The following is a 12,068-nucleotide window of genomic DNA, read 5'->3' as shown; positions in this document are numbered from 1 at the left end:
GGCAGGGCCAATGGAGAGGTTATGGCTCTACCCTATCACACACAGAGCAGGGCCCGTGGGGGCAGGGGGGGGGGCGGCGTTTGGGGCGCCGTACCCTGTCACACACAGAGCAGGGCCGATCAGGGGGTTGGGGAGCTCCCCCCTATCAGGCACAGAGCAGGGCCCGTGGGGTGGAGTGGGTTGGGGTGCCGCGCCCTGTCACACACAGAGCAGGGCCCATCAGGGGGGGGGGGAGCTCCCCCCGTTACGCAAAACTATCAGGCACAGAGCAGGGCTGAGGGTTGGGGTGCCTTCCCCTGTCATGAACAGAGCAGGGAGGTTGTGGCCCCGCCCCTGTCACACACAGAGCCGCACCGCAGGGCGATCAGGGGGTTTGGGCGCTGCCCCCTGTCATGCTGATCCCGGTGCTGGGAGCCTCGCTGCTCCGCTGATCCCGGTGCCGGGAGGCATATTACCCTTTTACTATATAGGATAGAGGCCTGGTGCATGGGTGGGGGCTGGCTGGTTTGCCCTGAAGGGTGTCCTGGATCAGGGTGGGTGTCCCCACTGGGGTGCCTGGCCAGTCTGGGTGAGGGGCTGAGGGCTGTTTTCCGGGTGGCGAGTGACTGAAGCTCCCAACCGCTCCTTGTTTTCTTCTTCTTCTTTTTTTTTTTATTCTGGGCCAGCATTAGCTCTGAGGCCTCGCTGCTGAAAACATCAATACAATGTTGTGGTCTGGCTGGGTTTCAGTCCAGCTGGTTTCTGGGGTTTTGTTTACCTTCTTATTTGCAACATAGTACATAGTTGCTTAGAGTTGCAGCTGAGAGGCCGGCAAGTGAGGTGGGGAACGTTGGAGTCCGCAGCAAGCAAGCCTCATGCTCGCTTCAGTGCCTGGCTGCCGGCCGCCATCTTGGCTGACAGTTAATTTGCATATACTCACTGATTAGCCAATGAAAAGGGTAGCGGTCGTACGCTAATTACCATGTTTCCCTTTTATTAGTATATATATTATATATATATATGAAAAGATAAGATTTTCCATTATAAGAGTGCTAAATAATAAAAAGTTTGAATAGTCTTTGTTTCTGTTTCCTGGGAGGGAGCTTCTGAATCCTTAAAATTTCCTGAGTGAGGGGAGCATCTTATTCATGGTGGGTTCCTGGTACTACACCTTAGTTTAGATACACTGAGCATGGGGCCTGGCCACTCCAGAAGGAATACCTTGTGATCAGATAGTTGGGGCTTTGAGTCTTATGATAGCAGCCCTGCCAGAAAGCAGGGAGGGGATTGGAAATAGAATTTCAAGAGATGTTCCGTCATACCTTAATAAGGATACTCCCATAAAAACTCTGGAAACAAAAGCTCAGTTGAGCTTCCTGGTTGGTGATGTTAGTGGAAAAACTGCACCAGAATGTTATCAGCGATTGTGTTATTATCTGTGGAAATAGGGTGTCCACCGGTGGATCCCTTTCCCCACTGGGTTCTTGGGGTTGGGTCCTTGCGATATCTTGAGAAAAAGAAATTTCTAAGACTCGCATGGGAGGATGAGTGAATTTTATTGGCGTGGAATTATATCCCTGGGTTTGCAAAGTCCCATTTCCCTTCAACAAGTCCTGGAAGAGAGGCAGCTGGGGATTTAGCGGAACTGGAAGCAAAGCCAGCATCCAGAGTTTCCGTCCGTGGTGGAGCTGGGTCTGGTGTAGCATCAGGCTAGTCACAATCCATCAGTCCATTGTGGTAAATAACCAGATTATTTACCATGGTATCAATGGGACCTTGATTCAGCAATCTCGGTACTTGAGGTCTTGCTAAGAAAGAATTCAGATTCCAATACAAGCAAAAATATATATAAAAGCCTAAGCGACCAAATGACTGGTTGACCTATTGCTATGACGTGCATTGACCACCAAGGGGCAGATGCTCAACGTAGGAGCTGCCCCCTGGTAGTCAGTGTGCTCCCACAGTGGGAGCGCCGCTCAGCTGACCAACGGGCGCCAGAGGCAGGGCTCATGACTGGTGAGCACCGTTGCAGTGGCATGAACCTCTCCTGATAGGGACTAACTGGGCACGAGCCTGCGGCAGGTATAGTGAGGCCAGGATGAGCAGGAGTGGTGTGCGCCCAGCCTGGGCTCCTCCCTGGCCGCCTGCCGCTTAGTGCACTACTACATCCATCGGGGGATGTCGGACTGCCAGTTTCAGGTTTCAGCCTGATCCCTGTGGAGCTTGGGCCGAAACTGGGCAGTCCGACATCCCCCAAGGGGTCGCGGATTGTGAAAGTGCACAAGTTAGGCTGAGGGATCCCACCAGTGCACAAATCCATGCACCCGGCCTCTAGTTTATTTAGAAAATCACAGAGGTAGAAGTGAGCCAGCTGGGTTGCATGGATTCAAAACAAGTTACAGGCAAAAGAAGGGCCCTTGGAGCTTAGGAGAAAGAAAGCAGAGACATGCCTAAAGTAAGAAGGTATAGGTGGGGTGTGGGGGAGGTAAAGGGGGGCATTAGAGGGAAAGGGGGAGGGAAAGAGAGAGGGAGAGGGAGGATGAGGAAGGGGAGAGAGAGAAAGAGGGCACTGGATCCTTTGTCTCAAGGGCATTTAAGGGTGGAGATTTCAGGGGAGATCTCAGGGGGAGGATCTCAATAGAATATTCATCAGCTTTTCAGGTGTGTCCTTTCATGTTCCGTGGCGTCCACTGATTGGTTGGCACTAGGGGATCATTAGTCATTGCATCTGGTCCTGATATCAGCCATGGTATCCCTCTGTTTGGTTTTGCTGGTTTTCTGAGCTTGGATCTGAAACACAACTGAGGCCTAAATGTCATCTCTAGTTTGACCAAAACTCTGTCTCTGCGGGCCACAGGCTCATGGCTTTGTTCCTAAGATATTTGATTTAGGCTAGAACCTCATTGTCCCGAGGGCTTAATGCTTAAGGGAGTGGTCATGTCAGAGTTGTATGGGAGTCATATGAGGTTGTTCTCCAGCCCCTTTCTTCTTCCTCTGTGGATTTCACTACATGACGAGGGTCCGAATCACGTAGGACTGGAACTAGAAGCAAAGTCAGCGTCCAGAGTTTCCATTCGGTGGTGGAGCTGGATCTGGTGTAGCATCAGCCTAGTCACAGTCCATCAGTTCATTGTGGTAAATAACCAGGTTATTTACCACTTGAACAGTCATATGAAAGGTCAAAGGGTCTAAACTGCATGACCAGCCATATGCCAGGAGAGGAAGGGTCACCCTCTGGGGGAGGTCCTTGTTTTCGCAGTTGATAGGTACCCAGGGCTTTCCATCTTGGTTACATTTTATTGTTCCTACTCTGCTCATGCCTGTCTAACTGCCTATTACAGTGACACATTGATGTGTCAGGAAGGTGATGCATCCTGAGGGCTCAGAAGCTTTCTTTGTATTTGGGACCCTCCCAGAGCTAGCCCTATGCATCTCTTTATTGCCTGGTTCAGATTTGTATCTTTTCTAATAAAACTAATCGTAAGTGCTTTCCTGAGTTCTGTGAGTTATATAGTGATTTATTGAACCTGAGGGGTTATTGGAGAAATGCATGGATGGCCTTTCTCATTTGCTAGTGGGAGTGGGGTTCTTGGGTACTGCTGGAATGAGCATACCACTGGAGGGTGAGATGTGGTAGAAAGCTTTATTTTCATGGAATTACATCCTTGGGTTTCCAAAGACCTCTTTCCCTTAATCCAGTCATGGAAGTTGTGCAGCTGGGAATTCAGTAGAGCTAGAAGCAAAACCAGTATCCAAAGTTTCCTTTCCATGTTGGAATTGGGTCCAGTACAGCACTAGGTAGTTGCAGTCGTCCATAGCAAGAGGGCCAGGAGCCAAGAGAGTGAACTTTGTTTAGGAGATTAAATATCTCAAATCTTCCTGTGCTTGCAGTGGCCATGCCTCTTCTAGCTAGTGACCTGTTCCCAGGTGTGACTGACAGATAAGTACCCTCCCTATGTTATCCAGACTTGACTGGGCATGCGTCTATTCTCCCAGCAATCTGTGGGAAATAGATCTGGGGAGTGTTAAACTTCAACTTGCTGGCAAAGCTGTACAGTGACATGCCTATATTATTTGTCCTTCCCTTTGCGCCTTTCCAGTTATTCATAATTAGGTTAAATTACATACTGCAGTTATGTGATTAGATTAAGTATTTATTGAGCACAGAGACTGAAAGCATGGATATTGAAAGAATTACCCAGAGCAGAAATTGTTATTACTTTCAAGGGATTTACAATATATTGTTGAAGCTTGGATAGCAACAGGTAAATTTGAATCAGTTATCAGTGGCCCCTGCTGAACAAAATTAAACGCTGTTTCAACATTTGGTTTCTAAGTAACCCACTTAATTTTCAGAGTAGAGTTAGTTTCTCTTGTTTTCTTCCTTTCCCTCTACCAAATCATTTTTACATACTGGCTATAGAGTCTTTTTTTCTCTAAAAGTCCAGCTCTTGCACATAGCCTCCACCACTATCAATGTCCTGCAACAGAGTGGTACGTTTGTTACAGTTGTGAACCTACCAACATTCATCATCATATTCAAAGTCCATAGCTTATACTAACATTCACACTAAGGTTTGGAGAAAGGACTGTTTAATGACATGTATTCAACATTTTAATATACAGAGTAGTTTCATTGTCCAACAGATACTCTGTGCTCCACCTATTCATCTCACTCTCCCCCTAACCCCTGGCAACCTCTGATCCGTTTTTAGTGTCTTCATAGTTTTGCCTTTTTAAGAATGTCATATAGTTAGAAACATGCACTGTGTAATCTTTTCAGATTACCTTCTTTTATTTAATAGTATGCATATAAAATTTGTCTTTTCTTGGCTTGATAGCTCATTTCTTTTTAGCATTAAATAATATTTCATTGCCCTGATGTTACCACAATTTTACCTATTTACCTACTGAAGGACATCTTGGTTGCTCCCAAGTTTTGGTAATTATGAATAAAACTGCTAAAAATATCCATGTGTAGGTTTTTGTATGGACATTTTTCAGCTTCTTTGAATAAATAACAAGATGTATGGTAAGAGTATGTTTAGTTTTGTAAGAAATTGTCAAAATATCTTCCAAAGTATCTGTACCATTTTGCATTTTCACCAGCAATGAGTGGAAGTCCTGTTCCTCTATATTCTCACCAGCATATGCTGATGTTAGTGTTTTGGATTTTGGCCATTCTGATAGGTATATAATGATATCTTCCTATTGTTTTAATTTGTAATTCCCTAATGACATATGATGTGGAGCATCTTTTCATATATTTATTTGATATCTATAGATCTTCTTTGGTGAAGTGCCTATTCAGGTCTTTTTCCTGTTTTTTAATTGGGTTGTTTTCTTGTTACTGAGTTTTAAGAATTCTTTGTATTATTTGGATCACAGTCCTTTATCAGATGTGTTTGGCAAATAATTCTTCCCAGCATGTGGCTTATTGTTTCATTTTCTTTACAGCATCTTTCAGACAACAGAAGTTTTTAATTTTAATGAAATTCATATCAATTATTTCCTTCATGGATCATGTCTTTGGTTTTTGATCTAAAAAGTCATTGGTACACTTGGGTCATCTAGACTTTATCCTGTGTTATCTTTTAGGAGGGTTTTTTTTTTTCTTCAAGTTTTTGTTGATTTTTAGAGAAAGAGGAAGGGAGAGGGAGAAAGAGAAACATCCATGTGAGAGTGAAACATCGATCAGCTGCCTCCTGCATGCCCCCTACTGGGGATAGAGCCTGCAACCCAGCAACCTTTTGGTGCACGGGATACTATCCAACCAACTGAGCCACACCGGCCGGGCTCTAGGAGTTTTTTAGGTTGTTTTAAATTTAGATCTATGATCCATTTTGAGTTGGGAAAAACTGACATCTTGACAATATTGAGTCTTCTATCAGTGAACATGGAATAACTCACCATTTTTTTGATTTCTTTCATCATCAGGGTTTTGTAGTTTTCTTTATATAGGTCCTGTATATATTTTGTTAGATTTATACTTAGGTATTGAATTTTTTTTTTGGTTGCTAATGTAATGCTAAATGGCCTTGTGTTTTTAACTTAAAATTCCACTTGTTCATTGCTGGTGTATATAGGAAAGTAGTTGACTTGTCTTTAGTGAATATATTTGACAAGTAACATGTAAATTTAAGGTGTGCAACATGTTACTTTAGTAAGTTTGATGGTTATACTATAATATTGTTGTCTATTTTCATTATACTGTGCGTTAGATCTCTATAGCTTATTTACTACTTGTTGCAAGTTTATATCCTTAAACAACATCTGGCTTACCCTCCTAGCAATTGACTTTTGTATATTAATGAACCTTGTATGCTGCAATCTTGCTATAATCACTTATTAGTTCCAGCTTTTTTCTTTTTCAACAAAAAATATTCTTTTGGATTTTCCATGTAGATAATTATGTTACCTGTGAATAAAGACAATTTTATTTATTCTTTTATCTGTGTGCCTTTTGTATTATTTTCTTGTTTTTTTTTGTATTAGCTAGGATTAGCTAGAACTTCCCATATGATGGAGAAAAGGTGTGGTGATAGGCTTGCCACAGTGGTAAATGAAAGGTTCCGAGTGGGCCAGGGTTGCGCACCTATGACACGAGGCCATAATGTATCTAAAGAAGCTGTTATTTCAGGCACCTGGGTGCAGGTGGGTTGAGTGCAGAGACTGAAGGGAGAGGCAGGTTTTTATTAATCCTTGCTGGCTGCAAGCTGTTCTGCTGATGTAAGGGTCGGGTCCGTCCTTGGTTTCTCCTGATGCCAGGTATCTTCTGGTTATCTAAGCTGTGCAGTGCTCGGCTGCAAGCTTTCTGCAAGATACCTGCTAAGCACAATACATTTTCTTTGCCCTGTTTTATTCTCTTTAACCCTTTTAGTAAAACTTTCAGTTTCTCACCATTAAATATATTAGAGTTTTGTGGATGTTCTTTGTAATTTTGAAGAAGTTCTCTTTTATTACTAGTTTTCTGAATAGTATTCATCTTCATTTCACTTATACACACACACACACACACACACACGCACGCACACACACACACATACACACACACTATCCTTTACCTCTCCCTTTGAAAAACTTCTTTTAACATTTCTTGCAAAGGCCACTCTATTGATAATAAATTTCCTCAGTGTTTCTTTGTTTGAGAAAGTCTTTATTCCTCTCTCTCTTTTTTTTTTTAAACAATTTTTATTGATTTCAGAGAGGAAGGGAGAGGGGAGAGAGAGAGAGAAACATCAATGATGAGAGGGAATCATTGATCGGCTGCCTCCTGCACGCCCACCAGTGGGGATCGAGCCCACAACCCAGGCATGTGCCCCTGACTGGAATTGAACCCGGGACCCTTAAGTCTGCAGGCCGATGCTCTATCCACTGAGCCAAACCAGCTAGGGCTCTCCTTTTCTTTTGATGAATAATTTCACAGGGTACGTAATCCTAGGTTAGTGGTTATTTACTCTCAACATAGCCATTTCACTCCGTTTCTCTCCTGTTTGCATGGTTTCTGAGGCATCAGATGTCATTCTTATGTTTATTCCTATATAGGTACAGCAGCGGTTCTCAACCTGTGGGTCGCGGCCCTTTGGGGATAGAACGACCCTTTCACAGGGGTCGCCTAAGACCATTGGAAAAACACATACATAATTACATATTGTTTTTTGTGATTAATCACTATGCTTTAATTATGTTCAATTTGTAACAATGAAATTGGGGGTCACCACAACATGAGGAACTGTATTAAAGGGTCGCGGCATTAGGAAGGTTGAGAATCACTGAGGTACAGTGTTGTGTTTTTTGTTTTTGTTTTTCCTTCTGCTGGCTTCTTTTTCTATATATTCTTCATCTTTGATCTTTTGCAGTTTGAATATGATATGCCTAGGTGTTGTTATTTTGACATTTATTGTGTTTGGTTTCCTAAGTTCTTCTAGGACCTGTGGTTTGGCGTCTAATTTGGGGAAGATCTGAATCATTGTCTCAAATATTTCTTCTGTTTTTGTTTTGTTTTGTTTTTTTTTCGCTTCTGTGTTGCACCTTTTGTAGTTTCCCACAGTTCTTGGGTAATCTGTTTCAGTTTTTTTCAGTCATTTTTTTTTCTCTTTGCTTTTCAGTTTTCGAAGTTTCTATTGACATATCCTCAAGTTTAGAGATAATTTCTATCATGTCCAGTCTACTGTAGAGCTCATCAATGGCATTCTTAATTTTATTCTGTTCTTCATCTCTAGTATTTTTCTTTGATTCTTTTTTAGAATTTTCATCTCTGCTTACATTGCCCATTTGTTCTTGCATGCTGTCTCATTATTCCATTAGAACTCGTAGCATATTAATCATAGTTTAAAACATTCCTGGTCTGATTATTCCAATATTCCTGCCATGTCTGAGTCTGGTTCTGATACTTGCTCCGTCTTTTCAGACTTTTTTGTTTTATAAGTGTGCATTAATGAAAGTTAGACATAATGAACTAGATAAAATGAACACCAGCCCTTAGTGGTCTGGTGGTAAGGTGTCAGTGGGAAAGCATTCTATATTCCTGTGTTTGGGTCTCAGTCTTGTCGTGAACCTCTGCCACTGGAGTGTGAATTTCTCACATGCGTGTCAGTATCCCCTGTATCCCTCAGGTGGAACAGGGTGGCCACAGTGGGTTGGAGTTGGGTATTTCCCTTACCTAGGTGGGTTAATCTCTGACCAAACCCTAGTTGGTTAGGTGCTGACAAATAGTTTCTCTTGAGAGTAGTGGGTCTTATTAAGAAGAGAATGCTCTGGTGTCTTTCACAGTAATTACTGTTCTCCTTCCTCTGGCGTTTTGGCCCAGACTTGTCCACACTTAGTCCCAGCAATTTGTTACAGTTTAAATTTTCATGCCACTAGTGGTTTCTGGTGATGTTTCTGCTCTAAGTTGTGATTCTGTGTATCCACCTGTCTGTGTTTCTAATTTGGGGGGTAGCAATTTTCTCTATGACTTCAGCTTTGAGGGATATATGAAAAGTTGTTTATTATCCACTTTTTTAGTGCTTTACTTGTTAGAATGGAGTGATGACTTCTAACTCCCTGACATGTTGGACAGGAAACCAGAAGTTGATGCCTGTGTCTTAACTATGTCTGGTGTTTCCTTATCTAGAAAATCTTTGCTTTACCTCCAGAAAACAAACCTTCACTCCTTTTTTTAGGTGGAGTAGAGGTAGTTGCTAGAGCCCTTGAGTAAGAAAGGCAAAGTAGGGACCTGTCTACATTTCAAACAGCATTAACCCATTTATATCAAACTTTAAATCTTCTTTATTCTTCACTCTCAATATCACACTTCCTTTTGCTACCAATATTTGAATTTTCTGAGAATTCAGTGGTGTAAAACATGCCGGTTCTTACACTTTTTTTCTTACTGCCAATATATGATCTACTTTTCTTGGTCTTCTACATTGTTATGTAGCTTTTGAGGTATTGTTGCTATTATTGCTTCTCATGTTTTCCCTCTCTTGATATTTTTAATTTGTCAAGTTTTTATTTAAGGGAAATATTCAGTTAAAGCTTGTTTTTCTTTTGTTCAGTTTCTTCTTATCAGAACCCAAAATCAAAACTAAATAATTAATTTAATTCCCTGAAACATTTTATAGAGATTTGCCTATTTTCCTTCACTGGCAAGTAAAGCTAAGAATTATTTGATAATGAAATGATTTCTTATTTTTATGTTGATATCTACAGGGAGAGATAGACCTGTATATAATTATTTAAAAAAAGAAAAATCAATGGCATATTTTTTATACAAAGTAAAAGCAACTGAAATGTGATTGGGGAAAATAATTGTGACAGGTAATAAAGGTGCCCTTCTTTTTAAAGATGGACTTGAACATCTCATTAATCAGACTGCTGGCAATTATTATGATTTGTTGTTGATACTTGATTATACTACAACTAGAGGCCTGGTGCACAAAAATTTGTGTATGGGGGGACGGATTCCTCAGTCTGACCTGTGCCCTCTCGCAGTCTGGGACCCCTCGGGGGATGACCACCTGCTGGCTTAGGCCCGCTCCCTGGGGGATTGGGCCTAAGCTGGCAGTCAGACATCCCTCTGGCAGCCCGGGAGCCCTCGGGGGATGTCCACTTGCCAGTGGGAAGCAGGCCTAAGCTGCAGTCGGACATCCTTAGCACTGCTGAGGAGGTGGGAAGGCTCCCACCACCACCACTGTACTGGCAGCCGTCAGCCTGGCTTGTGGCTGAGCAGAGCTCCCCCTGTGGGAGCGCACTGACCACCAGGGTGCAGCTTCTGCATTGTGCATCTGCCCCCTGGTGGTCAGTGTGTGTCATAGTGACCAGTCATTTCCAATCATTCTGCTGTTAGGGTCAATTTGCATATTACCCTTTTATTATATAGGATAGAGGCCTGGTGCATGGGTTGGGGCCGGCCGGTTTGCCCTGAAGGGTGTCCTGGATAAGGTGGGGGTCCCGGTGGGGTGCCTGGCCAGCCTGGGTGAGGGCCGTTTTCAGACTGGCCACACCCTCTTCAGGGTGGGGGTCCCCACTGGAGTACCGGGCCAGCCTGGGTGAGGGGCTGATGGCTGTTTTCAGGCTGGCCACAGCCCCCAGCCACCCAATCTCCCAGTGGAGGCTGGCTGGAAGCAGGTATCTGGGATTTATTTATCTTCTATAACTGAAACTTTGTTTCCTTGAGCAGAGGCTACAGCCAGCCAGGGCAGGCGGGAAGCTTGGCTTCCTCCATCACCGGGGCAACCAAGCTTTCTGCTTGCTCCAGCTCCGTGGCTGTCAGCCACCATCTTGGTTGGGTTAATTTGCATATAGTCACTCTGATTGGCTGGTGGGCGTGGCTTGGGGCATAGCAAAGGTATGGTCACTTTGCATGTTTCTCTTTTATTAGATTAGATTTGATGATTTGAATCTGATTATTTACCCTTTAAAGGTTTTAAAAAGATACTATTTCTGCAATTTCTCTTTATAATATACAGAGAAAGCAACTAGTGAGATGAATACTGCTGAAGATTGGGGTCTCATTTTGGATATTTGTGATAAAGTCGGTCAGTCTCGCACTGGGTAAGTATTGCAAAATTTCAAAGAACTTTCATTCATTTGTCCTTTTTATTAATATGAATACAACAAAGATAAGGTGGAACATATTACAATTATAATTTATTTTAAAAGGAAATGTTTTTCCTAGAAGGATTTGAAGAATCATTCTATTTGGGTTACTTCTTATAACCAGTTATAGTAACATGACTGGTAAAAATGTTGCCACTTTAATCACTCTTTTCCTCCTGAAATCTAGTTTTTTTTCACTTGATTTTTCAAGTCATTAGGGATTTTTTAGTTACAAAGTTTGATGGTCATTTCTGAGTTCTGTTCTTTGTCACATCTGCAACGTACTACCACCCAACTGATGAGTGACTACTGAAAGAGGCACTTTAGGGAAGTAGAACCTTAAACTTTTTGGTATATGGGCTTTTGGGAAACACCTAGCTTTCTAAGCAGTAAAGTGAGTAGATTAACTGATATATATATATTAATATTAGTGATTTCCTTAATTCCTGGGCTAATAATGTCCAGATATTAGCAGCCTTCCCCAAACATGTTGTCTTATTCATGTACTTTCATATGGAAAATGTTAGGGAGCACTATTGCATTATACTTGATTCTTCTGGTGGTGATCTTAACCTCTGATGTACCTTTTTTTGGCTGTTGTTCTTTCCCTTCTAAATATAGATAGTTTCTTAAACATTTTTTGATTTATTTTTTTCCCTTAGCATCATTTTCTTTTCTAATATTTTTTTTCTTTTAAAATCTGACAACTTCCACATAATGTGTATTTTCAGCTCTAATTTTGTATCCAATCACTAGTTCTGTAGACACAGCATTATCTATATCCTTCCTATCTAATAATAGACAAACATGGTAATTAACCGTACCTCCGACACACTTCCCATTGGCTAATCAGGGCGATATGCAAATTAACTGCCAACCAAGATGGCGGCCGGCAGCCAGGCAGCTGAAGCGAACAGGAGGCTTGCTTGCTCCAGTGATGGAGGAATCCAAGGTTCTCATGCCTGCCGCTGCCGGCCTCTGAGCTGCAGTCTAAGCAACTATGTTGC

At 42.4% G+C, this 12,068-nt stretch overlaps 1 protein-coding gene across 9 annotated transcripts in view; it reads left to right on the top strand.

Annotated features, from left to right (window-relative positions):
• The window catches only part of STAM (signal transducing adaptor molecule), a 69,274-nt gene that overhangs the window by 11,659 nt on the left and 45,547 nt on the right, over positions 1-12,068 (top strand). For 7 of the 9 annotated variants that reach the window (XM_023758065.1, XM_023758063.1, XM_006093730.3 and 4 more), the window contains one exon: positions 10,932-11,016. The exons of the other annotated variants lie outside the window; for them this stretch is intronic. In XM_023758065.1, the coding sequence (XP_023613833.1) occupies positions 10,932-11,016 (85 nt within the window). Of the gene's footprint in view, positions 1-10,931; positions 11,017-12,068 lie in introns of those variants that run through there. 9 annotated transcript variants of the gene reach the window in all.

Source organism: Myotis lucifugus, unplaced genomic scaffold (genome assembly GCF_000147115.1).
Source record: "Myotis lucifugus unplaced genomic scaffold, Myoluc2.0 scaffold_121, whole genome shotgun sequence".
NCBI lineage: Eukaryota > Metazoa > Chordata > Mammalia > Chiroptera > Vespertilionidae > Myotis > Myotis lucifugus.
Note: the sequence above shows the minus strand (reverse complement) of the source record. Positions and strands in the feature narration are given on the sequence as shown.